The sequence below is a fragment of the Numenius arquata genome, chromosome 1, assembly GCF_964106895.1.
Source record: "Numenius arquata chromosome 1, bNumArq3.hap1.1, whole genome shotgun sequence".
Classification (NCBI taxonomy): Eukaryota; Metazoa; Chordata; class Aves; order Charadriiformes; family Scolopacidae; genus Numenius; species Numenius arquata.
The window spans coordinates 134,582,609-134,607,972 of record NC_133576.1 but is presented as its reverse complement, the minus strand read 5'-3'; the positions used below and the strand labels follow the sequence as shown (position 1 = coordinate 134,607,972).

At 41.0% G+C, this 25,364-nt stretch overlaps 1 protein-coding gene across 1 annotated transcript in view; it reads left to right on the top strand.

Annotated features, from left to right (window-relative positions):
- Positions 1–25,364, top strand: part of SYTL2 (synaptotagmin like 2) — a 64,839-nt gene that overhangs the window by 9,458 nt on the left and 30,017 nt on the right. Inside the window, exons 2-4 of the mRNA XM_074155001.1 lie at positions 7,892–8,321; positions 21,238–21,386; positions 24,527–24,665. Coding sequence (XP_074011102.1) covers positions 8,221–8,321; positions 21,238–21,386; positions 24,527–24,665 — 389 coding nt within the window. The 5' untranslated portion in view covers positions 7,892–8,220. The remainder of the gene's footprint in view (positions 1–7,891; positions 8,322–21,237; positions 21,387–24,526; positions 24,666–25,364) is intronic.

Below are 25,364 nucleotides of genomic sequence, written 5' to 3'. Positions count from 1 at the left end.
AAAGCAAATTATTCTTTTCTCTTCCAATTTTCAGTTGTTAACTTTTATCTTCTTCTTTCTGTTTTAACATTTTGCTCTCTTGTTCTTGTTTTGTGTAAATTTCCTGTAGAGTGTAAAAGTGATGAAGGTCTTGACTTCTTACAAAATGAGTAAAATTAAATCACACGCAGAGCCATGAGGACCAGCAAAGCAGATGTTATAGGAGAAAAGTAGAATTTTTCTCAAGTGCTTGCATTACTTTAGCTGTGTTTCTTTCTCTTCCAACTGGCTGAAGATCATTCAGTGGGAATGATCTTCAGTGAAAACATTTTAAGATTGCAACTATTTTGCAGGTTAAAAACAGCAGGGATCATTTTGGCACTAGTGAGAAAGACTAAGGTGTGAGCAAAGCTTGTCGTATATAATATTTTTATTTTTTTCCCCCATTGTGGCTGTTTTGAGCAATTGTCTGGTCCTATAATTGCAGATAGTAGTTCCCCCCCCCTCCCCTTAACTGTATTGTAATGAATATTGCACAGAAGAACACGTAGGTTTATTACTGGAATGAAATAAAGCATTGCTGTGTTTGTAAGAGCAACTTCAGTGTTGCCTTATGATAGATATTCCCCACTTCTGCAAAGATCCCTGTTCCACCAAAGCCTTCCACAAGTAGCTAGGTAAGAACCTTGCTACCTCCCACTGATCAAACATACATGTTGGCAAATGCTGTTGTCTAAACTAATTGCCGGGACTGCTGGACATATGATATGCTGTGTACTTTTAGCTGTTATTGTTTTGAAAATACTCTAATAACACCTCTTGAAAGAGCATCTGGATTGGCTACAGATACACGTATATTACTGGATGATCTCTTCCTTCTGCCCCTTCAAGAATTAAAATGACAACAGGCCTCCTTGTGTTTAAGTTCAGGTCCTTACCATTGCAGGAAACCATGTTTAAAACTCCCTTGAATGATGGCTTAAGCCCTTCTTGAAAGTTAATAGCTTTTCTTTCTTCACTGCTCAAACTGAAATCCATAATCCTCTGATCTTCTGCACAGATATGTTCATGACTATCTTAAACTATTTGTGCTTGTGCCAACACTGGTATTTAGCTTAATTAGCTGTTCTCCCTTCATGGGATTTGCCTCATGTATTTACAGAAAAAAAATATTCTCTAAGCCTAGGATGGTGTTGAATTATCTGTGACTGCACTGCATAAATGTCAGTGGAGAATCACAGAATCACAGAATCTTTGTGGTTGGAAAGGACCTCTGAGATCAGAGAGTCCAACCATACACACACAAAACCCTACAATCTCGGCCACTAGAGCATGCCCTGAAGTGCACATCTACATGTTTCTTAAATACCTCCAGGGATGGTGACTCCACCACCTCCCTGCGCAGGCCATTCCAGTGCCTGACCACTCTCTCAGTAAAGTAATTCTTCCTAATATCTAATCTAAACCTCCCCTGCCCCAACTTCAGACTGTTTCCTCTGGTCGTGTCATTATTCACTTGGGAGAAGAAGCCAACACCCACCTCTCTACAACCTCCTTTCAGGTAGTTATAGAGAGCAAGAAGGTCTCCCCTCAGCCTCCTCTTCTCCAAACTAAACATGCCCAGTTCCCTCAGCCTCTTCTGGTATGACTTGTTCTCTAGACCCCTCACCAGCTTGGCAACTCTCCTCTGGACACGCTCCAGCACTTCAATGTCCTTCTTTTAGTAAGGGGCAGAAGGACATTGAAGTGCTTAGGACAATGTGATTTTCTGTGTCCTGAGCAAATTTTGCAAATTTTTCTTATTTTTTATATGATTTTTCTTATTTTTTATTTTTTTCTCCCCAAAGCTGTGGCTTGTAGGCCTCATAGTCAGAGGTACCCTTATGGCCTAATGTGACCTCCCAGGGTGACAGTGCCCAATTCTGCAAAGCTCCTGCTGTTCCTAATGTTCTTCTAGGTTTCCTTGCTTCAAAATAAAGGTTTATTATTTCCCGACCGTGGGTGTAGAACAAATTTAGTTACATCTTTTCTGAGAATGAGTTCCTCTGTGGATCCAAATTGTTACATTAGACAATTTTATTTATCTGTCTTCCTCAGCTTCCTGTTGCCTTACGTCTGGACTCCCAACTCATCCTCGTTGCTGGTGCTGATAAGTTATAGCAGTGAAGAAATGCATAAACCCAAACCCTCTAGTTTTTAAGAGCCAATAGGTTCCTTGTAACTGACTGCTTTATGGGATGAAGATGTGTACAGCTGAGAGTTGCTGATCAGCCGGGCCTGCAGGGTAATTGTTCTGCTGCAGGAGCTGGCACAAATTGTGGTGCAAAAGCAGCCAAAAAGTGTAGGACTGGCTGTCACCTTCTTCCTCTTGTTAGAAGGCATTGGCTGGAAGACAGATTCTCTGGAGCAAAGCTCTAGCAGCTTAGGTCTACGGTACAAGAAGCACTTGAGAAGTAATTTTGCAATGTAAATTGAGACAATTATGAGGTTTCTGGATGCAAAAGGAAATCTTGTTGATTGGATGGAACAGCTGAGACTGGGGTTTTGCTGTTTGTTTTCTCATCTGTTGATGAACTTAATATCAGTCATGGTAAACTGCTCCAGCCTCTTCCTTGCCTCTCCCTCATTACATCCCACATATATACACCGAGTAAAAACCTTACAGTCTAAGCTATGATTGTGGTACCTCTTAATGTGATATCTCATAATGTTTGGAATGCAGTATTTGAATTAAGACTCCTCTATGGTACTCATGAGAAAGCAGCAGCAGGGGGGGAAAGCTCTCCGTAGGGCGAACAGGTTCGTGGACAACGTTGTCTTTCTGTTATGACTTGTGTTCTAGAAAATTCTACAGCCTTACTTAAAGGAATCGAGGTGTTTAACCACCTGATAAGGTTTTGAGAAATTTTATAAGATCAAATTATTGGATGGGTGCCTGGCCTAAAGCACTTGAAAGTTGTAAGTAGCTTAAGAGTAGGGAGGAGAAACTTTGTCTTGTGTCTTCTTTCTGCTTCTTTTATTGCCAAAACATAGAAGCTTTCATGCATAAGTGGCATAAAACATAATTTCAGATTCCTGTTTATTACAGGGATTAGAAATCTTTTATGAAAGGGAAGATCTTTGTGTGGTTTAACTTGAATTTAAGGTTTAGGAAACAAAAAACATACCAAATATTGTAACGCTCACAGATGTTAGTCTACAGCATATGACAGCTTTTCTACAGAAATCAGTTAATGTGGTATTTCTATCATTTTCTTTGGAGATTTTCAAGACCCGCCTGGATGCAATCCTGAGTAACATGCTCTAACATGCTCTGGGCAATCCTGCTTCAGCAGGGGAGTTGGACTAGATGATCTTTATGGTTCCTTCCAACTCTAAAAATTCAGTGAAATTCAGTGAAAATTTAATCAGTCTTTCAGTCTTATTTGAAGCTTAGGTCTGAGAACTTTCCTGGCAAAGGAAAACCTCCCGTTGAACTTGCAGTGGCACCAAACAAACTGTTGAGGCCTCTCAGTTCTTTTTGGCATGTGTAGGGGGTTTTAAGAAAGAAAAAAAAAAAAATTATCAAAAAAGAAATCAAAATAATTTAGCTTGGGGTGATTCTAGTGGGTGGCTGGGAGGAAGGGATTGATTATTTTAATTTTTTTTAATCAGCCTTGGGTCTTACAGCAGGTGCCGTACTCGAAGCCAGCAGTTTGTACCCTCTGTGCTTGGAATCGGTGCTAACAATTTCTTGCAGAAAGCCAGCCTTGCAGTAACTTCTATCAGCGTCTCATGAGGTTGGCCAAGGACACCACACGCAGAAAGAGGTTCTCTTCTTGTTTATGCAGAGACTAAAAACTGCTCTGGTTTCAGTTTGTGACTGGCATGGTTCCAGAGACTGAAGACATATTATTATAGTGAAATGGGATACAATTCGCACTATATGGATGATACACATTAAAAAAGGGAGGAGGGGGGAAACCCAATTGATTATTGCTAGGTTTTTCCACTGCTTATCCAGTGAGGTCAGGGGCCAGTTTTTCAGGTACTCAGATATGCCTTAGCTGAAGCACTATGTTGTTAGCTTTGCAGAGGAACGTACAGGGTCTCAGCTGCACTACTCAGGACTGGGGAAGCTTTTTATCATAACCTAGGCTGGGAGCAAAACCAGCTAATATGATGCCATGTAAATCTGAATACAGGATGAGTGCAAGTGGATCGGAATCATGTATGAAGAGATGGGAGGAGAATGTGCTCCAGGTTAAGCCAGACATAGTAAGTATGTTAAACTTAGCAAAATGCAGCTTTGTGAACTGTGGAACCACGTTATATGATATTTACCAGGAAAAAAGAATGGTTAAGAGCCTGCCAGGGTAGGTGGTATCTTACACCTGATAGGAAACAAAGTGAGAGTGCAACCTTAGTTGCAGAGACGGCTCTACAGGATGATGGTATCTGGGAAGTTCAGTAGCAGTACAGCTTGCTGTGAGCCTGTGGGGATGCTCTGCCCTTGCAAACTGTTGTTCAGTTGGAGAGGCCTGAAGTTCTGCTTCCATTAGCTTTACTAATTTGAATACTGTGAGACACTGATGAAGCCTACAGCTTGTTTTGTAAATGCTGTCCAATTACTTCTTTTGGATATTTAAATGAACCTAATAGACAATATAACACTTCTTCCCTTGGCCTTCAAACACAAAGACATGGTAAGAGATCATTCCTACAACAGCTTTCTTACAGACTTGGTTGATCTTAGGCAAGAAACTTGCCCAATTTACAAGAAATATCCTTGATAATTCCAGTTCACAGCTGTTCAGGTTTTGTGATTGCAGTATCAGCTTCTGTGCCTGTTGGCAGCTGTGCACATGCCATTCAGTCAGCACCCAGGGCGTTGGATTAGCACTGTGGGTGCTGAGTAGTGGATCAAATGCTGTGAAAAGTTTCCACGTGATAGTCAAAACAGATAGATACCCATACGTGTTCATAAGCTGAAGGAATACTGTTGTAGATGCCCAGCAAACTTAGGATTGTTATGTTTGTTGATAGCCCTGTAGTAAGCACTTTTTACTTTTGCCTACTTGTGAAACTGTCATTTGCAAAATATAAATAGTTACAGATGGCAGGTTGTTTGAGATGCTGCATATCAGGTGGGGGTCGGTCTCTTCTCCCAAGTCACAGGCGACAGGGCTAGAGGAAATGGCCTCAAGTTGCACCAGGGGAGGTTCAGGTTGGATATTAGGAAAAATTTTTTCACTGAAAGGGTTATCAGACATTGGAATGGGCTGCCCAGGGAGGTGGTTGAGGCACCATCCCTGGAAGTGTTCAAAAGACAGGTTGACGTGGTGCTGGGAGACATGGTTTAGTGATGGTGTTGCATTTTGTTGTTTTGTGGATGTTTATTTTTGTCAGTTAGGTTGATGGTTGGACAAGGTGATCTTGAAGGTCCCTTCCAACCTAGAAGATTCTGTGATATCAACCTCAGGGAACAAGATCAAATGGGAATCATGGGGAAGAAAAATGTAGCAGCCAAACATAACCCTGTGAAGAATGTTGTTGGGCATTGGGATTGTTGTGGGGATAAAGATTAACCTGACTTCAACTGCCTTCCACATCTATAAGAAATGTTGTTGCAAGTTTCCCTTTGAGCAGTGCCAGCGTCAATATCTTCTTTTAATCTCCTGGTTGAATTCTGTGGCCAGGGGAGCAAGCGCAATGACTCATTGCATGAGTTTAGTGCTCATGAGATCAATCTGCTGTCAGCATCCTGTCTGCCAGATGGTAGCGTCAGCCTATGAGGGCCTAAGGCAAACACGCACATACCAAAGGACTGTGATGGCAGCTGCCAAATAAAGAGACCAGGCCAATAACTACATCTGCTTCTCTTCTGTATCTCACCAGGTTTGTCACTAACTTCTGAAGCTTACATTAAATTCAAGCTCTTTATTTCTTTGGCTTCATTACATCCATGGTGCTGTTACCTTGAGGCACTAAGAGACTTGACTCTAGATGCATCTGACTTCCAACCCTGCCTCCTCTTTTATTCCTCTGAGTTTTTTGGAAGAAGAGATTTTTGCCTTTGACAGTTGGGATTGCCTTCTAAGTTAATAGTCCTCTGCTTTTTTTAGAGATCTGGAGCCATGGCCTATAAAATAGTATATTTAAAATAGTATTTTAAATTACTGGTTATAGAAGCAGTTCAGTTTGGATAAAGCAGTGAGGTTCATGTTACCGCATGACTTCTAATTTCACATACTTAAGATGGTTATGTAGAAATTATTTTGTATTAATTCCACGTGTTCTGAGCCTCCATGAGATCATATTCCTGACATAATCATACACTCTTAGTGGTAAAATGTTGTGAGTAAAAGCTACATTTATATCTTGTAAATTAAACTGTGTTAGAGCCTATGGCGATCATAGATACCCTGACTTTCCTTCCCAAAGCAGGGGCTGGTACAGAGGAAAGGGAAATGACTGAAATGGTTCCCTTCCTCTTGATCTCAAGGTAGCTAGTCAAAATGACATAGCAGTTCTGACTCCGTCCACCGGGTAACACTGCCTTCCAGGAAGTTTAAAAGGTTTAGTGTAAGGAACTTGACTTTGCAAACCTGGTACCTGACCCTTCAGTGGGGAGTGTTGTGTGTTTTGGGGGGAAAGAGTATCTTGGTCAAAAGTCTGTTATAGGATTCCTATTTGGGAGGATTCTGAGGAAGTAATCTCTTAAGCCTGTTGCTTTTAATTCCGAGTAGTATGTGAGAAGCTTTTTTGACCGATACCCATTTTTATTACAAACAGAAGACAAAATCCTGCAGAAAGAGGCGTTGTACCAATTTGAGAACACGATCCCTGTGTCTTGAACCGGAGCACACAAATTCCTCTAACACATTCCCAGCCTCCTCCCATCTCACTGTTGCAACATGTTGCATTTGGCAACTTTGAGGACCTCCTCAAGGGTTTTCCTCCAGGGCTTGTGATGACTGCTGCCTTTCTGATCTCCTGGAAGGGGAAAGGCGTCTTTGAAGACTTGGAGTGGGAAGACAGGTGTGGAGAGTGAGGCACGCTGTTTGGTAGGCGTGGAACGGGGTCCAAAAGTTCAATGGCTTGCCCTCATGGGATGATTCTTTTGCTCTGTTTGGTTGGTGACTTGCTAAAGATGGTGTCCTAGAAATGTGCTAATGATAAGTAAACCAGCATGGCAAGCTCGTGAGTTTAGTCCAAGTCGTTGGGTTTTTTTCCTATAAGGCTTCTGTTCCTGGAGTTCAGGCAACCTTTCTTTAAATAAATAAACCCCAACCTTTAGCCCTTGTGAAGAGAATTTGTGGACGTGATCTAAGTCTACACTGGCAGAAGGTGAACACTGCAGATGCACGTTGGGCTGCCTCGCTCTGTCCACTGCTCTGCTGTGAATCAGCAGTGAATTTTTCTTCAGAGATGTCTGGATCTTGTCTATCTGTATATGATGTCCATAGACAGATTTCTTGTGTGCTCTTCAATATAATGTCAATACATGCTTTGTTTCTTGGTTTTTTTTTTTTTTTTTTTTTTTTTTTTTTTTTTACTTTAAAGGAATGTGGTAAGTGTTTTTGGTCCTGTCCATGTCTCGTTCGTTCTCCCCTTCCCCTCTCCCCCCCCCCCCAAATTGTTCTGTTGACTTAAAGGACAACTTAAAATGCACTTATTTTAAAATGTATCATTTGAATGACACTTGATTCTGTGTTTCAGGGTGTGAGTTGTCGTATAGGAAAGGAATATATTTTCATGGCCACCTTGTTCAAGAAACCTGTAAAACAGGTTTGACTTGAAGTGACCATTTGAACTTCACAAAGTAGTTTAATAGCACTGAAAAACTTGTTTCTTTTAATTAAAAAATGCATACATAATCTACTTCCCTGATCCCCGATATTACAGCTTGTTCTTCCTTGTCTTGTTTTAGGGGATGTTTTGTTTGTTTTTAAACACTGGAACTGTTACTCCAGGAAGCAGAGCTGAGAGGGCAAGCTGAGAAGACATCATTACGATGGCAAGCAGGAATGCAACGCTTTCCCAAAAGTCTCTCATCTAGGGAAGCATGCGCATACTCTACTGCAAGAAAGCAATATTTGGGGCTCTTTAAACCACTGACTGTAACCTGGTTCAGTTTTCTCAGTGCCTGCTGAAAGAGACTTATCTTTTTCCATACCTTTAAAGTGGACTACAAGACCATCCTCAGCAGGATTTAAGATCTTCCTGGACACACTACCAGCCCCCTCCTCACACAACAAGATGATTGACCTAAGCTTCCTAACAGAGGAGGAGCAAGAGGCAATAATGAAGGTGCTGCAACGGGATGCAGAACTAAAGAGAGCTGAAGAAGAGAGAGTCAGGTAAGGGATGTAGCACCCTGGCTTGTTCTGGGAAGACCTACGTCTGCTGAGTTATTCAGAGCACAAGAGTAGATAAAAAATATGCTGGGGGCCCCATATTCCATGGTATATATTGTTTGGAGATTTTTACTCTGGACTAAATTTAGTACAGTCTGTGGATAAAATGCCTCTACCACACAAATGATTAGTTACTGGCCAAAAGACTAACTGTTGATTTGGACCCTTACAACTCCCAAGGGCCAAGCACACCTGGTACACATCTAGCTTGACATGCATTTGTCTTGGCTTCCCCAGAAAAGCATTCACTTTGCAAGTATCAAAACCTCTGCAGACTGAACTAATGCATAATAAGTGGGGGGATTTGTTTCAAAAAGAGCACTAGTGCCCCAAGCAAAGAAAAAATTCAGCAATATGTCTGAGTGATGAAGCTATACCTCAAATATGTAGAGCATTGGAGCTGCAGTACAGAGGAGGTACCAATGCTATGCTCCATTGCCAAAAGAAGTCCTTGCAGTCTGTGCCTAAAGCAGAAAATTGCTCCCTGTTTTCTTTGCAGTGTCACAGCCAGAGCAGTGTGGTGTTATTCTGGAGTGTTTTGTGTGTTGGGAGGTTTTCCTGGAGCTACTATTAGGGTAACTGCCACGAATTGAGATGTATGCATGGAAAGCAGTATTGCCCAGATGACTTGACTTTGAGAAAGCCATCTACCTAGGTATGAATAGTAGTTGAATAGCGGTTCTAGCTAAAACAGATACCTGTTCAAGAACAAGGGTTTTAGTAGTCGGGCTTTTTTTTTCAGTGTGAAGGAAAGTATTCAGCCACTTGCCATTTTGTGTACCTGTAATGGATAATGAAAAAAGGATCCTCAGATGCTGAAAGGTCGAAGTGCTGTAACACAAATAAATGTTTACAGGTCTCTGCTGAGGCAGGATTTTCTCTCATTGGTTCAGTAATCTCCTCTAGGATTCTTTCTCATTGCGCTGTTCCTCATGAAGACATATATTCTCTATTTAAACATTTTGAAATTATTCCAAGCATGACGGATTTGTGATGCTTCTCTTCTGATGAGAAACATTTTTTTGACAAATGCCCTCTGTGTAGGTGTACCCTCCCGGGTCTGAAAGTGCTCAGGGAAAGTAATTGTAGATGTGAGTTTGAAAACAGTATCTGGGCATAGGAACCCTTCCTGGAACAGAAAATAAAAAAAAGAAAAAGCCACTCTCAGTAGTGGTCTGAAAGGGCTGTCTATGAGTATTTTTGTCTGTGTAACTTCACTTTTCCCATTTGTAATTCAAGTTCAAGAGGGTGTGGTGGAAAATGCAAGGGACTGCAGCTTGTAGTAGCCTGTAATCAGCGTGTTTGTTTGTACAATAAAATGTCTCTTCTGGTTTCCGAATATTATAATTTCTCACAAGCTTGAAGTTAACATCTGAAACTGATTCTTCTGTGTCCATGTGGCACACGGAGCTTGCTTTTTATATATTATGTGTTAAAACACTACTTGAATTTTATCTCCAGCCAAGAAGATGCAATGTTTTAGTTTGAATTCTACAGTCTTGCACACCAGGAAGATTCGAAAAGCTGGGATCGAATGTCATCATACAAACATCACACCATGACAAAGTGTTGTTTGTATGTGTATAGAATGGAAGTCTTTCAATGTGATCTTTTTCCCTCTAACAGAATTTCTGAGGTTTGAAGGGTGTTCTAATAATCTGTGCTGTGTTCCTGGAGCGTGGACAAACCGGTAACATGACAAAATCCTCTTTGAGCAACTTCCTAGTGGAATTTTACAAACCACCTGATGGTGTCCCTTCTCTGCTAACAGCTCCTAATATTGCTTATCCGTAGTAAAACTGTGTGGGTTAGACTGGCAGAAGCAGGCAGTCTGCTTTAATTCGTGGCTTGTTGAGTGCTGCAATAAGTGTTTGCCCCATCCTGTGGCTCCTCTTGTGTTGCTCTGAATCAGGCTGGTAATTTCAGGAACGGCATCGTTTTGGGAACAGCATGTCTGCTTTCTCTTTGACCTCTGCTGAGGTCTGTCCCAAAGGAAAGAGGATATTGACATTTTCTTCTCACGGGCAAAAGGGCGATGAATAAATCTCGGATGACAAGAGGGTGTAATGCAAGGAAATAAAAAGACATTGCATCCTTTTTTATTCCCAGGGCAAGAAGATGCCTCTCTTTGCTTCATTAAAGCAGAAGCTGCTGCCAGCCCCTGAATGGCAGTGTTGCTGAGGAGGGGAAAAATGGCGTAAAGTGGAAGAGCTGAGTGACAGCTTGTCAAGACTAGAAGCTGTTTTTCATCAGATTGCTGACTAACTTATTTTTTTGTTCTTCTTGTCTTTATTCCTGTCCAGGAATCTCTGATCTATCCTGCTCCAGCTGGGTGTCAGGTAGAAAACAAATGAACGGGCTAAGCGCATAACTGGATTTCCTGGCAGTTGCTTCAGCACAGCCCTTAACTCTTTTACAGTTGTGTAAATTAGTTTGGAATTAACACAGTTTCAGGCCCTTTCTGGAGACAGTAACATGGACCAGAAATCTATCTGCAGTTCTGCGTTGTGGTTAGGTGACTCTTGTGTGGTGGAGTGGCTGGCCCCCGGCACCAGCGTGTCTGAGGCAGAAAGCTGTTGTGGTCGCCTTTGGAACAGGGCTCCCTGCTGTGGCTCTCGGCCCTTCCCAGCAGAACCTCCTGGCAATGCTCTTGTGGGCTGTGTTTGGGATTGTTTGCTCGTTGGGTAAACTGAAAGAGGCTAGTGATAGGGAAATTCTGATGTGGGGTTGTTTGTGTGGTGGGTGGTGACCGCTGTGTGCCAAACCCCTTTAATACATACCTTGGTGTGGCATTGCAGAAAAAGCGAAAGCTTCAGGGATCTGTTTCTGCTGGGTGCTACATACTTTTAACCTTTCTCAGCGTGTTCAGTGAGAGCGTGAGGCTGTTGAAACCCTAGTGTAAATGTTTGGGTTTTTTTGATTCTTGGTCAGCTTTAACAGATAACCTCTTCAGTCACTTTTCGAGGCAGTTTTCCTTATACTGTAGACTGATGAAAGGTGTTTTTGTGGTGTTCTTTGTTTGTTAGCATGGGTATATTTAAGGTATTGGGGTGAGCTGAATGTTGGCATTGAGGCAACCAGATTTACCACTGTAGTGTTAAATGACACTCAGTTACTGTCACCAGAATACATTCTTAAAATCTTCATGAAATATTTTTCTGTTAGCTGTAACAGTTTTGAGGGTGCACTTAACAGAGGCAAGGTTCCTGGTGGAGCCCAAGTTTAAAGGGCTGGTTGAAGATAGAGTTTAGAGATGCTGTCTTAGACATGACCTTCTCGTTTCTGAGAATTTTTCCTAATTTTTCCTTCTCTGCCTCCAGGGTATTTCTTCCAAATGTTCTAGAAATTTTCAAAATGAGTCCTCAATATCCACTAAATGATTGTAGCAGCTTGGAAGTGTCTGCGTAATTTGGTAACTAGGCACCAATTACAGCTTCATAATTTTGAAGTATCACTCTTGCTCATTGCCATACGATACCTAGGGAATCTTTGTAAAGCTAAAGCTCCACAAAAAAAAAATGTTCATTTTACCTGTTCTCCATCCCTTTTTCTTATAAACTCATTAGCATGTATCACTTGCACTATTTTGCGATAAAAGTTCAGGCATTAGTAAATGAATGGAAAAATAAGATCTGGAAGAGGTGTGGCTTACAGGCAAGGCAGGAGCACAGTGTGCTTTTATGTGCTCTGCATTCTGTGCTGACCAGTAAATGGAATGTGTGTCTAATTGAGGTCTCTCAGGCTGGCCTTCATCCCATCATCCCTTCTGATCCACACTGAAATTTTTCGAAAGCCTCCTTGGGCTCTGGATCAGGGATGCCACAAATAACAATAACTTTCTCTAAATTTAGAGCTAAGGATATATTAAGATCCTGTCAGAGCACAGAGCATCCCCTCTAGCAACATGATTCTGAGGTTCTTCTTGGGGTACTGATGTTATCCTTGAGCCTCAGTGGATTGAAATTAGTCCAGTAATAAACAAGTGTGACTAATAACAAAATAAAGCTCACAGTTCTTGTGGAGCTGATTTTAAAAACACACTAAAAAAAACCCTAAACTGACTTTGGGGCATATTTAATTCTTGTATTTTTAGGTCATACATTTGTGTCAACAAGGAGCTCGCTTACAATGTGAACAAAGCTTTTTAATCTGAAATCAACTGTACACTTAGTGACAAAAAAATCTCAGTAGGTTGATTTATTGTAAGAATTGAGCAGCTTGAACTCTTTTGCTGAAAATTCAGACTGAGAGATCTTAGTATTTACTCTTGTCAAACAGAGAATCTGCTTTCACACACTGCTCAGACGTTATAGGAAAAAAAAAAATTATTGGTTTTTAATTGAAATTCACGCTATTTTTATAACTAGTTCTGAAATCATATACCTGGTCATACCAGGGACTTCTAATTAACTTTTAATTGGCTTACTTGTTAGTAAGTATAATGCGCAGATGGTCAAAGTGTATACGTGAGAGTGTGTGGTTGGAGATGGCCTTCAGCCTAATCAGGAGCGTCCTGCGAGTTCTTTCCTCTTGCCCTTAGTTGACTGATTTCTTTCTCGCTGGGCGGATCAGCTGAAGGAGAAAGAGCTCCATCACACTATGAATAACCTGGAACACTCCCCGAAAGGAGCTTGGGGCTAAGACTAGCCTCGCCTGCTGCCCGGACTCTCCTTCCTTTGCTTGGCTTTGTGTGGTGGTTGCATGGGATGAAGGCAGCTCGGGGGTGTTTCCCATTGCCAAAGACAGAGGGGATCCAGCATGTCAATTCAGCAACAACCTTTTTTCAAATAAATTCCATTTGGTCTATATTTTTTTTCCTCTTTGAGTTTTAGCAGTTTAAAAATTGTAGGGTTGTTTTTTTTTTTTTAATGCTTGGTTTAATGTGTTAATGGGGCAGAATTTCTGAGATGTTTGTCAAAATTCAAAGCATCAAGTGGTGCTCAGTTGCTGGTTTCTCAGGTATGTAGGTACCTAAATACATCCAGATGAGAACATTCCTCTTTGGACTGTGAGGTGCATCTGTCTGGGTGGAAAAGGATAAGCTCACATCTTCTGGATTAATTCCCCGTTATGGACATTGCTTAGCACCAAATGTGACTTTCCAAATACATTGACTGTTCAGGAAATAGAGAAATTCTATTCTCTAGTAAAAGGTGCATGCTATTATTTATCCTTTTTAACAAAGCCAACTGACATAAGAATGACTGTGGGTTTCATGAGGATGTTGTTTGTTCTCCAGAGTTATATTAAAAAAAAAAAAAAATTCCCAACAACGCCCCACCTAAAATCTACCCAGAGCAAACTCCTTTTTTTGGCCGAAGTCTCCATTAGTCACTGCAAAGACAAAAAGATAAATTGATATATGTCCTCCAGAAAGCTTTTCTGCATCCTCTATGGTTTCTGCCACGTTCATCAGACCAAATTAAGAGTGAACTACCTTGTGAAGAGCCAGTTAGAAAAGCAGGACTGTTTTCATCTTACTCTGGTGAGATAACTGGGTTTAAGGAAGAGAGTCTTCTTACTGGTATTGGTAACAAACATGGCATTGGTGTATACTGGACTGATACCTTTTCTTCCCAGTATCAATCGCTAACTTGCCTACTAGTAGCAGATGGATAATTTGACTGGATGATGCCTGTTTGGACCAGCTAGTGAAGCAGGGTGGATGGAGCTTATTTTGTATGGTAGAAAAGTGTGCTTAAGAGAAAGAGGGGATAACAGTAAGGCTTTTTAACCTCTAAGTACTCAATAAGTACTGTTTTCCCTACAGTACAAAAACTGTCTTAGTAAGAACTCTCTATCCCATGTTTGTGCCTGGGACTGTGCTGTATTATTGAGTGCCAAACTGAAGCCTTTGTCTTCAGAGCAGATTAGTCTTGATTTGTAGCTCGCTTGAAATCCTGAAGCGCAACCTAGTCTTTAGCACAACTTCAGTTTCTTAGAGATGCCTTTGCTGGTAGTGTGAAGAAAGCTATGATACAGGCTCTTCTGCTCACTTACAGTTGCTTGCATGTGTCCTGTGAGTTGTCATTTGATCAGGGCTGGTTTTATGCTTTATACATCTATTTTTAAAGCCTATAAAGTACTGGGAACCCTGTGTTTCAGCAAAACCTGTGAGTGAATGTACATACTTTCTAGCAACCTCTCCTCCCCAGATTTTGGTCAACCTGTACTGCTGTCCAGGCTGACTCAAATACCAAAGGTGTGCTGTCACAGGGTAGCTCTTCCTTCATTGTGAAGGTTTTGTTGTTTGGTTGGTTGTCTTTTTCCATGGCAGGTTTACTTAGGTTGTGTATAAAGAGGGAGGTGAAGCCATTAAGAAGCCTCTATGCAAATCCTTTAAAACAAGCAGACAAACTAAAGTATGGAAGGTTCTTATAGAATTGAGACAAACGGAAGCTAATGGAAACTGTGAGGACTGACAGACCTTGAAGGACTCCTGCCTCCTGTACACTGTAACCTCAACGGTATTGCTACAGATTTCACAGAATCACGGGATTGTCAGAGTTGGAAGGGACCTCTAGACATCATCCAGTCCAACTCCCCTGCCAAAGCAGGATTGCCTAGAGCACATTACTCAGGACTGCATCCAGGCGGGTCTTGAAAATCTCCAGAGACGGGGACTCCACAACCTCCCTGGGCAGCCTGTTTCAGGGCTCTGTCACCCTCACCATAAAGAAGTTCTTCCTCATATTTGAATGGAACTTCCTATGTTCCAGCTTGTGCCCATTGCCCCTTGTCCTATCGCTGGGAGCCACTGAAAAGAATCTGGCTCCGTCCTCCTTCAACCCACCCTTTAGGTACTTATAGGCATTAATAAGGTCTCACCTCAGCCTTCTCTTCTCCAGGCTAAAGAGTCCCAGCTCTCTCAGCCTTTCCTCATAAGGGAGATGCTCCAATCCCTTAATCATCTTCGTTGCCCTGTGCTGGACTCTCTCCAGTAGTTCCCTGTCTCTCTTGAATTGGGGAGCCCAGAACTGGACACAGTATTCCAGTTGTGGCCTCACCAGTGCAGAGTAGAGGGGGAGAATCACAGAATCGCCTAGGTCGGAAGGGACCTTTAAGATCATCTAGTCCAACCATAAATGAATGACCTCCCTTGACCAACTGGCCACACTCTTCCCTATGCAGCCCAGAATTTCCTGAATGGAATGAAGTTAAGGTTCTGTATAGTAAGAAATGCCTAACAAATTTACATATTTTGTGTGTCTGCCTAGGGAGTATCTAATTACATGATTTATAACATATTACTTATAAAATGAAGCTTACTTCAAACTTGATGGTGCAACTACTGATAGGAGAAAAAGTCTGAGTGTTAACTGCAGGTGATGTAGTTGAAAAGCATATAAAAATAAAGGAATCACGCAACTGTCAGAGTTGGAAGGGACCTCTAGAGATCACCTAGTCCAACTCCTCTGCTAAGCTTCATCTTCAGTGCAGAATCTATATATGATTTAAATGAAATATGGGGACAATGTACCACTCTGCTGCCCCACACATGGCCATCTCCTAGGAGAGAAATGATGTCTAGCAGGGTTAATCTGGTCAGTGTTTCACAGATGCTTGCTCAGCACAGAAGTTGGGATCATAGTTTTGGTTCCAGATTCTGGTGGAGACCATACTTCAATGGGCAACAGAGCTACCTGCTTTCGATTCTTCCTTTCCGAAATCAATTGAGTTGTCTCACACTTACAAGCATGTAACTCATTCATTCTAATGCTCCAGGCCTGGATGTGTCTGTCTTCTCTTCTGATTTTGGAATAAATGTCAGTTTATCTTGTTAGTCATCAAGACTTGTTGACTAGTTAGTTCTCCAAGGATCCAAAGCCAAGATACTAGCTGAGATTGAATCATCAGGATATTGTTAGTGGACCTAACATGCCCAGACTTCTGAATAGGCATAAAATGGAAGAACATGCAGGACTACAACCAGAACTAGATTCCCTTTTCCTCATGTCTCCACCTGCTTCTACCTACTGAAAACCTTGCAATCTAACGGGACCCCAAAGGCAAGAATTAAAGAGGTGCTGCTGCTGAGGTATCATGATGACAAGGATGGGGAAAGGTTGTATAAACCCATTGGTTTGGTTTATTCTTACTAGTATAGCCCTCAACCAGTTTAAAATTATATTGCTTTATTACTTAAACCATATGTGTGCAGCTACCACACAAAAGGAATAATCCATATTCCCGACTCAGGGCTGCCCATTATAAATGTTTTGGGTGTAGTTCTCTAACAAATGCCAGAACAGACTTTTTTTCTACACCTTATCTAAATATGTGCGGGCTAAAGAGGCATGCTTATGCAATGTGGAATGTTTAAACAGTTACTCCTTTTGCCCTGTAAACCTTTTATGGCTGTTCCCCACTCTCAAAGAAGAAAAAAAAAAAATTTAATCAGCAAGTCTGACACTTAGAACGCCTGGTGCAATATTCTTTTACTCCTGTTCTTGCATGAGTGATGCTATGAAAAGTTTCTTGTCTGTGTTTGGTAGGTGATGCAGAACCTAAATCCTTTGTTATCTTTTTGTTGGCTTGGGGTTTGTTGTTATGCTTGCAGCAAATAGAAGTGAGGATGAATTCCTCAAAAGTCTTTCTCTCCTTCTACCTTCTCCACTCATTTGATATTTCATTTGCAGGAGGGAGGTTTTGGACATGAATTTGTAAATAAGGTGGTGGTATAAAGTTTTAAAAAGCCTTTATTTTATTGCCAGCAGTCACTGGGATGCTTTTTTCATATGTTCAGAATAGGGGGTATGAGATGCTAATGAATCTGTCTCTTTGAGCCAAACATAAACTAAGAAATGTTTAAATCGGGGTCTGTCACAAGAAGGCCCAGAATGTGCTGGCACCACACAGGCTCTCCTGCCTGAACAGCTCAGTTTAAGCTGCCAATTGAGGAATAAGGCATTAAAATAAGTTATGAAGATGTTAATTGTCCCATCTTGCAAATCCTGTGGTGGTTTGTAATTTGGACCCTGAATAAGGGGGGTCCAGGGGAAGGAATTATGAGACACTGAGGAGGTGTAGCTGAACAGTTTTAGAGATAGGGATGGAAATACTGTTGTTTCAAAAAAAGAAACAGAAGTCATTATCACTTCTCCCAAACGTGCAATGAGCTATTATGTTAACCTACAAAGCTTAAGATAAATCATTCTGGATTTACTGATAGGAAGGTTGACAGGGACTGATAATATCAGAGCAGATTTCCTGCCTTACATGTGATTTAGCCCACTATCAGATGTTTCGGAGGTGGGGAGAGACAACCCAATTAATAGGTGTGTAGATTTTCTGTTTGCCTGCAGAGTGCCTGACAGTTGCTTTGTATGCTCCATCAATGTAATTCTGTGGGTACTTGATGCCCTAGTGGGATGAAAAAATTGTCATCCTGCCATCAAAAATATTTCACCTAGGCATAGAGGAAAAATCACATTTAGTAATAGGGGAGCTCAAGTTTCTTTTAAAAAAGGATTTTGAATTTAATTCCTTTTAACTGTGTACTTTCATTTTCTTGAGTTTAACGTTCCTATAGAAGATACAGGCACCAGTTTTATTATATCTTTAGGCTGTTTAACGCTGAAAACTGCAACGTAGGCTAACTGGCATTTTAACAGACCACTGAGGGACTCCAGAATATGTGCTTACATCGGATGTAAAGCCGTTATTGCCTTTTCTCCTAATTGCAAACTTGGCAACTGAGCCTACAATCTGAAAGCCTGCTAGCTCTTTGGTCACCAAGAGGAAAATAACGTAATGACAACTTATTTAGTCTGTCTGTTGACTGGGGAGCTGGTGTAAATCAGCTCTTGGCTTCTGAGGAGGAATCCATGTAGCGGTGGAAAACCATGATTTCTCCATAGTTCCTTTTAAGGTAAAGCACAACCTAAATCTGATGCCTGGCAGTCAAACAGGCCCACACGGTGCAAGCGGTTTGATATTACTCCCAAGGCCTGCTCATAGCAGAGCTTGAGAATTCAAGTAGCGTTGTAAAAATTCCCAGTTGCAACCTCAGCAGCTGGTTTTTGTGACAAGTCTATGAAGTGTTGTTGAACGCAGACTTCGTGAAAGCCTTTTCCCTGCCAAGACTTAAAACCAATCGTCTTTCTGATAGCGGAAATCTGCTGCTTGCTTTGTGGAGTGCCTGGGAATAGCTCTAATATTTATGTTGCTCTTAGTTCCTCAAAAAAATGGGACTGAGAGGCCAAATGCTTCTCTTGAAGGGAGTGAGCCAAGCTAACAAAGATCAAGTGTTATCAAGGTGAGAAGAGAAGGCAAAAGAAGTAGTTTGTAACTCAGCTGCTGTGAGCTTTTTTCACTTCTTACCATACAAGCCGTATCAGCCAGATGGGTCATTTGTGAAGGAAGTATGGGGACAATTGAGGGCATCTTTATACCTTTGTTAGCAAGCTTAATTTTCTTCCAAAGTCTAAAAGACCTCTTGAGCTTGTGGAGTAAAGATACAGTAACTTCCATAGGCACCAAGCTGGGGTGGGAGCAAGGTGCCTGACATTCGCTTTCAGCCATAATGACTGCTGCATTGTCCATGGGTGACATTTAATGAGAGTTTAGAGCCATGATAAATCTATGTTTCTGTCTCTGTCCTGCTTGTTATGTTACTTGATCGCAGATCTGAGTCCAAGAAGCAGGTAAGTAGCCTGACACAGTTGAGAGGCCTCTGGTCCCATCCACTTCTACAGCGATTTATCGGTCTGAGTTCACTGGTAAAGGTCTCCCACCACACCCTACTTTCAGTGGCTGAATACAAAGGGGAAAGACATGAGCAGTGTCTGGGGTAGGAGGGTTGAATCAAACAGGGTGAGGGCACTGAATACTTGTCCTGTGACTCAGTACCTTCCTGCTAGAGAGAACCTCCCTTGGCATGTGTTGTCACGCTGCCCTGAAGCACTAGCTGGGCTCAGAGCTCTGCTGCCCTGCAGGCTGTACAAACAGCTGAAAAGCCAATCCCTACCCTAAGGAGCATCTGTTCTGAGAAGGTAAATAATACATGGGAAAGAAGGTGAAAGGGGGAAGCAATCACCTGTGTAAAAAGTCCTTGCGTGCCATATTTCCACTATTCCTGCTGGCTGTGTTCATAAACTGGCTGAGCAATGAGGAGTTGGCTCATACCTGAGTAATATATTTGCTTGAGGACAGAGGGAAGCTACTGCTGTGTTCATGCTCCAACTTGGAAGACCTGCAGCATATGAGAAGTGTGTATTTTGGCTCTTAGAGAAGTACAGCTATAAGCAAGAGGGACAACCAAATTTTAAATGGCCCAGTACTGCTATGGACTGTTGAATGTTGGCACTAAAAATGCCAACGGTGACCTCAACTCCTGGCAGCCTCAACTGTGTGTAGCTGATTTGAGACAGAGAAGTTGTTTACACACCTAGGAGGGACTGACTGTTGATAGTACTTTCAAAAAGCCGTTTAGGTACTTAAATTCTAATATAGCTGATGCATTCAGATAAGCCTTTTCAATTCTGGCTGTACAAGGATGAAGGAGAAGTTGAGTGATAAGTGAGAATGGTCTTAGTGTGGTGGTTGGAACTGGCTCAGTGTCCTTTCTCTGCTGCAAATGATTGCCTGTACTTGACAGTCAAATCTGTAACAAAAACCTGTAATAAAAGGTCTGTCATGATAACTACTTGATTGCACTAAAAGTTCCTTCTCCTAAACTCACGAGCAGTTTAAAACTGGCATGAACCTCCTTGGGATTGGACTAGATGACCTTTAAAGGTCCCTTCCAACCCAAGCCATTCTGTGATTGGAAGGATTTATCTGTGGAAGATGGCTCCATCCCACAGCAATGGGGATTGCGTTTAGCCTTAAAGTCTCTGAGTAATTTGATTTGTTTTGGTTTCTCCCTTGGGCTCTTTAATTAGCTTGTTTGCTGAAGGAAGGGACATAAATGGAGAAGGCAGATGAAGCTTGACTTGACTTTTCTTGATTAAATACTCTCTAAATCTATGTAGTAACTTTCCTGGTCTGCAGGTTAGTCTCCAGGCTATGTATAAGCATAATGTGTTATATGTCTAACAAGGAAAGAAAACAACCTCTCAAGTTGCACATGGCAACTCCTTATTCTGTTAAAGTATGCTTCATAAAAGCAGGGTGACTCTGAAGCCTGAAATCAAGTTATTAAAAACTTGCTTCACAGTATTGAAAATGGCTGCAGTTCATGTGATGGATACATGTAAATTAATAAATTGCACAAACTTATTTTGTTGTTTCTTTCGTGTGATGCTGTCTTCCTTTGTAACTCATTGCATTCATATAAGGATTTTTGTGTAACCTATAGAAAAAAAAATGCACCAGATTTCCAATGCCTTTTTGGAATGGGTGTGTAAAAGTAGTGCCATATGAACAGCCTGAAATGGCATCTTTTGAGTCCCAAAACAGCCAGAGACTTAAATTTGGCACAGATTTCTTGTGCTACCCTGCTAGCTTATCTCAATTTTAACCTTGGAAAATGGACCTTTGGAGGCAAGAAGTCAAGATCTGCAGTTACTGGAGACTTATCCAGGGTTGTCTCTGCTTGAGAGTTTATCAGAGCAAAGCATTTTTTTTAATTATTTTTTTTTTTTTTAAGAGTTACTTCAACTGATGCTCTGAGGATAACAGGGCTGAGGCTTTTCCCTCTCCAGCTTGTTGTCATCCTTCATAATTAAATAAGGAGGGTAACGAGTCAGAAGATGGAAATAGCATGCTGAGACAGGGTTAAAAAAAAACAACCAGCACAACTCCCCCCTCCCCCCACCCCAAACCAAAAAAATCTGACTTTTATTCTGTTCAAACAGCTAAGTAGATTGTGTGTATCTCATCTATTCAATTTATTATTTTTTTTTCCCCTCCCCAGGCATTTACCAGAAAAAGTCAAAGATGATGTTCAGCTGAAGAATATGAGCGGGCAGTGGTTTTATGAAGCAAAGTCGAAGAGGCACAGAGATAAGATACATGGAGCAGATATTATTAGAGCTTCCATGCGCCGCAGGCCTGCCACTCTTGGTAAGCATTTGGTTTATATTTTATTTTGGAAAGGCTGGCTTTTACTTAACTAACATTAGACAGTGTTGTCTGTGAAATACAAGAAGAATATCACTATTTCTGCAAGCAGAAAATGATGCAAAAAGAGAGATTTTCCCATCTTTTACAGTTTACAGTGCTTTGGCCAGGGGGTTGGATTAGATGATCTCTGAAGGTCCCTTCCAACCCCTACAATTCTGTGATTCTGCGTAAGCTTTCCAATACTGTGTATTAAAGAGTGAGCTCTGTGTGATGACTGCCAACAGGAGGAACTAACTTGTGTTTACGTGGAGGATTAAAAGCCCTTTGCACTCCTGGACTGCATTCTCATGTCCATTTTTGAGGCCCTGTGAGCTACCCTGGAATGTGCAAAGAATCTAAGATTGAGGAAATTGCCCTTTAATATGGATTTCCAAGATTTTTGGGTGCTAATTTTGACACATTAATTAATTTATTTTTTTGTTTTTAAGGAGACCAAAAGTGCTTCAATTTCATTTGAAACAGTAGGGACCGTAAGCTAGAGCTAGCGTTTATAACTACTGAAATATATAGGAAGGTTTGGGCAGCTAGAACTGGCATCCTGTGTCCATGTTACCTTTGTTACCTTAGAGAAGACTGAGGGTGGATCTGATCAACACCTATAAATGCTTAAAGGGTGGGTGTCAACAGGATGGGGCCAGTCATTTTTTTAGTGGTGCCCAGTGATAGGACAAGAGGAAATGGGCACAAACTTGAATATAAGAAGTTCCACCTAAACATGAGGAGGAACTTCTTTGCTTTGAGGGAGGCGGAGCCCTGGAACAGGCTGCCCAGAGAGGTGGTAGAGTCTCCTTCTCTGGAGACATTCAAAACCTACCTGGACATGTTCCTGTGTAAGCTGCTCTGGGTGGACCTGCTTTGGCATGGGGGTTGGACTAGGTGATCTCCAGAGGTCCCTTCCAACCCCATATCATTCTGTGATGATTCTGTGAATGCACCCGCAGTTTCCCACATTGCGGTGGGTGTCCTCAAATGATCTTTTAGAAATGTTTTTTAAAGCCAACTATGTTCATGTGCCAGATACCAGTTGCAGACATTAATTTAGCAGTAATTGTGTGTAAATTGAGTAATGTCAACAAGCTTGGTGCTCACTTGATAATAAATACTATATTATGAAACTCTTATTTAAAAAAAAATAAAATGTGGGAAGATAATGCACTGTGTTTAACATCGGAACAGTGTTTTGTTTGGAGAGAAACAAAATAAAGAGTAGAACATAAGAACTGCTCTACCGGACCAGGCCAAAAGCTTGTCTCCCCATTATGTTTAGGTTTGAAGACCAGGACCAACCTGCAGCCAATTGCACCTCAGACTTTTTTGAAATAGAAGATATATTTCTGGATTATTTTTTCACCCATAATTTGTTCAAGAAGTTCTTTAAAGCCATGCCTCTTTAATATCCATGCCCTGTCTCGAGGCATTTTAAAATGAAGGTTTTCCACATAAGAAGTGACCATTTCCTTTTCTGGTTTTGAACTGATCACCATTAACATTATCCCTGGGAGAGAAAGTAAACAGTCAATCTACATCCACAAAAAATTATATGATATAGCATACAGGATATTATAGACTTCTATCATAAATCTTTCAGCATCTGGCTTCCTAATCTGAAGTCCTGATCTGTTTTGTACAGAAAGCGCGTTTTTTTTTTTTTTCTTAGAGAAAGAGACCCCCATCCCCTCTTAACCTCCTCTAGTTCTACTAAACCCTTTTGACTTAGAAGGGCAAGACTCTTATTATTCTCGCTGGATTGTACTGATATTTATAGCCTAATTTTTTGTTGTGTTTTTTTGTTTGTTTGTTTTGTTTTATTTATTTAAATTCTGTTACGGGATTTGCTGTGTGCTAGTGAAGCAAGTAAGGCACTTCTCAATGCTGTGGATGGACTACAGCTTGTTACTTTCTATAGGTTTTGTAACTACAATTTAACTTTGTTTTCCTGTGTCTAATCCTGCAACCTCACATCTTCTCTGGGAATATAGGAATTGAGATGAGTTTGGATAATGGCGGTTTAGTCAGTTTGAGGGTACTGTGTGTGATGGATTTGGATTTTTAAGTTAGCAAGAAAAGGTCTGAAACAGAAGAGAATGCAAAAATTCACAGGTGTTTAGTGCGGTGTGTTTGTGGTTTTAGCTGGTTTTAGACTTGAAGGTTATGAAAATCAGCTGTAAAATTCTAGTGAGATTTTACAGTAACTTGTAGCTTAAAGGAAAGTATTTAAAGCCATATTATCTTCAAGTAAGATTAATTTCTCCCGATCATATTACCTGAACAAAGCAGCATACTGCTACATTCAGAGCTATGTGCAGTTGGTGGGTTTCAATGACTCATTAGATGTCAAGATATTTTTGCTTGCAGTTATGGATAGCAAAAGCGAGAATAAAAATCTTGCTTATTTTTACACACCAAGAAATCCTTCATTTCTAACCCATTGGAGAAGTGCAAAAAGCAGTAGAGGAAATAACATAAACTAACGTTTTGACTCTAGAAGAATAGGACTCTGTCCCACCCGGGAAAGAAATGTGAATGTATTTGCATTTGCTAAATTAGGTGGGGCTTTTTGTTTGTTTGGGTTTTTTTATATTTACCTTCTGAACTTCATGTGGTAATTCTATCTGTAAAGAATTAGCCACCTGCTGAAATGAGAGTTATGACCAACTTCTAGTTTACATCTGTAGGAAGGGAATAGTTCACTTGATTAACTGAACTTCAACGTATTTTCAGTTTCCTATGGTTTAATTATTTTTGTTTCCTTGAGGCACCAAGGTTAAATTTTCAATGTTTATCTAGGTGCAAGAACTAGAGGATCAGCCTTTATCAGGGTTGTTGTAGAAAACTTCTTCATTTAAGATCACTTTCAGGCCTAAAGCAGAAGTACCTGCAGTAGTAGAGTGAAGTATTTGGAGCAGTATGTGACATTTCCAGTAGCATTAAAAAAGTTTATTCTTCAGAAGGCACCAGATCTGCTTCTGCACACAATGCAACTTTAGTGGACTTTTGAAATAGCTGTGGGACTGAATTGCTTCTCAAGAAATCCTGTATGAACATATGGGAGACAACAATATTCTTGTTTCATGTTTTAGCTGAAGTGAGTCAGAACAAATCAAACAAAGCAAAGAACAGCTGGGTGAGCAATGTTAATAAAGAAGTCTTTGTGTCACCAGAACTGCATGGCATTGTGGAACATCAAGAAGAAGAACAACAGCTGAAATCTAGTTCAAGGTAAGCTGTTTAATCACACTTCGTATGTATATATCAGGACTGGCGAAACCTGTGAGCTGTAAGTTCCATCCAAAATATTGTGCTTGCTCCTTATTTCAAAAGTCACCTAATATTTCCTCAGAATTGCCCAGGGAATCAGTGCATGTGGAAGGCTCATAAATCATAGTCATGCGTTGTTAATTGTTGTACATTCAAATACAGAACAATCTTTGGCTTACCTCTTCAGGGCAGAAGTTGTCAATGGTGTATAGAATGGTCCCACCCATATTCTCATGTCACAATTTAGTGAGACCAGGAATTTCTGGTTAGAAGAGCTGGCCATGATCAGTCCTCTGCAGTGACTAACAGGGGGACAATGATCTCTGCATCCCTTCATTCAGTCACTTAATGAGACCAGACTATTGATTCAGCCTCAATTTTAACCCTGGTTCATATGAAGAATTGAGACTGAGAAATTGCTCTTTAGAATTTTCTAGATGCTCAGTTCAAGACCTCTGAGACTTTCTGAGGAGACCAAATGTATTTCAGGTGGAAAGAACCGGAATCTTTGGTTACTTGCAGAAAAGAAATAAGATTCTGGAAAAATAAATGTCGTTCTGGAAGGGAGAGGCTTCCGTTCAGAGTAAGGCCGGATAGGCAGCTTGAATATGCTTGAATGGCTATAGTTGTTGCAGGAAAGCTGGATGATAAGTGGTTTCT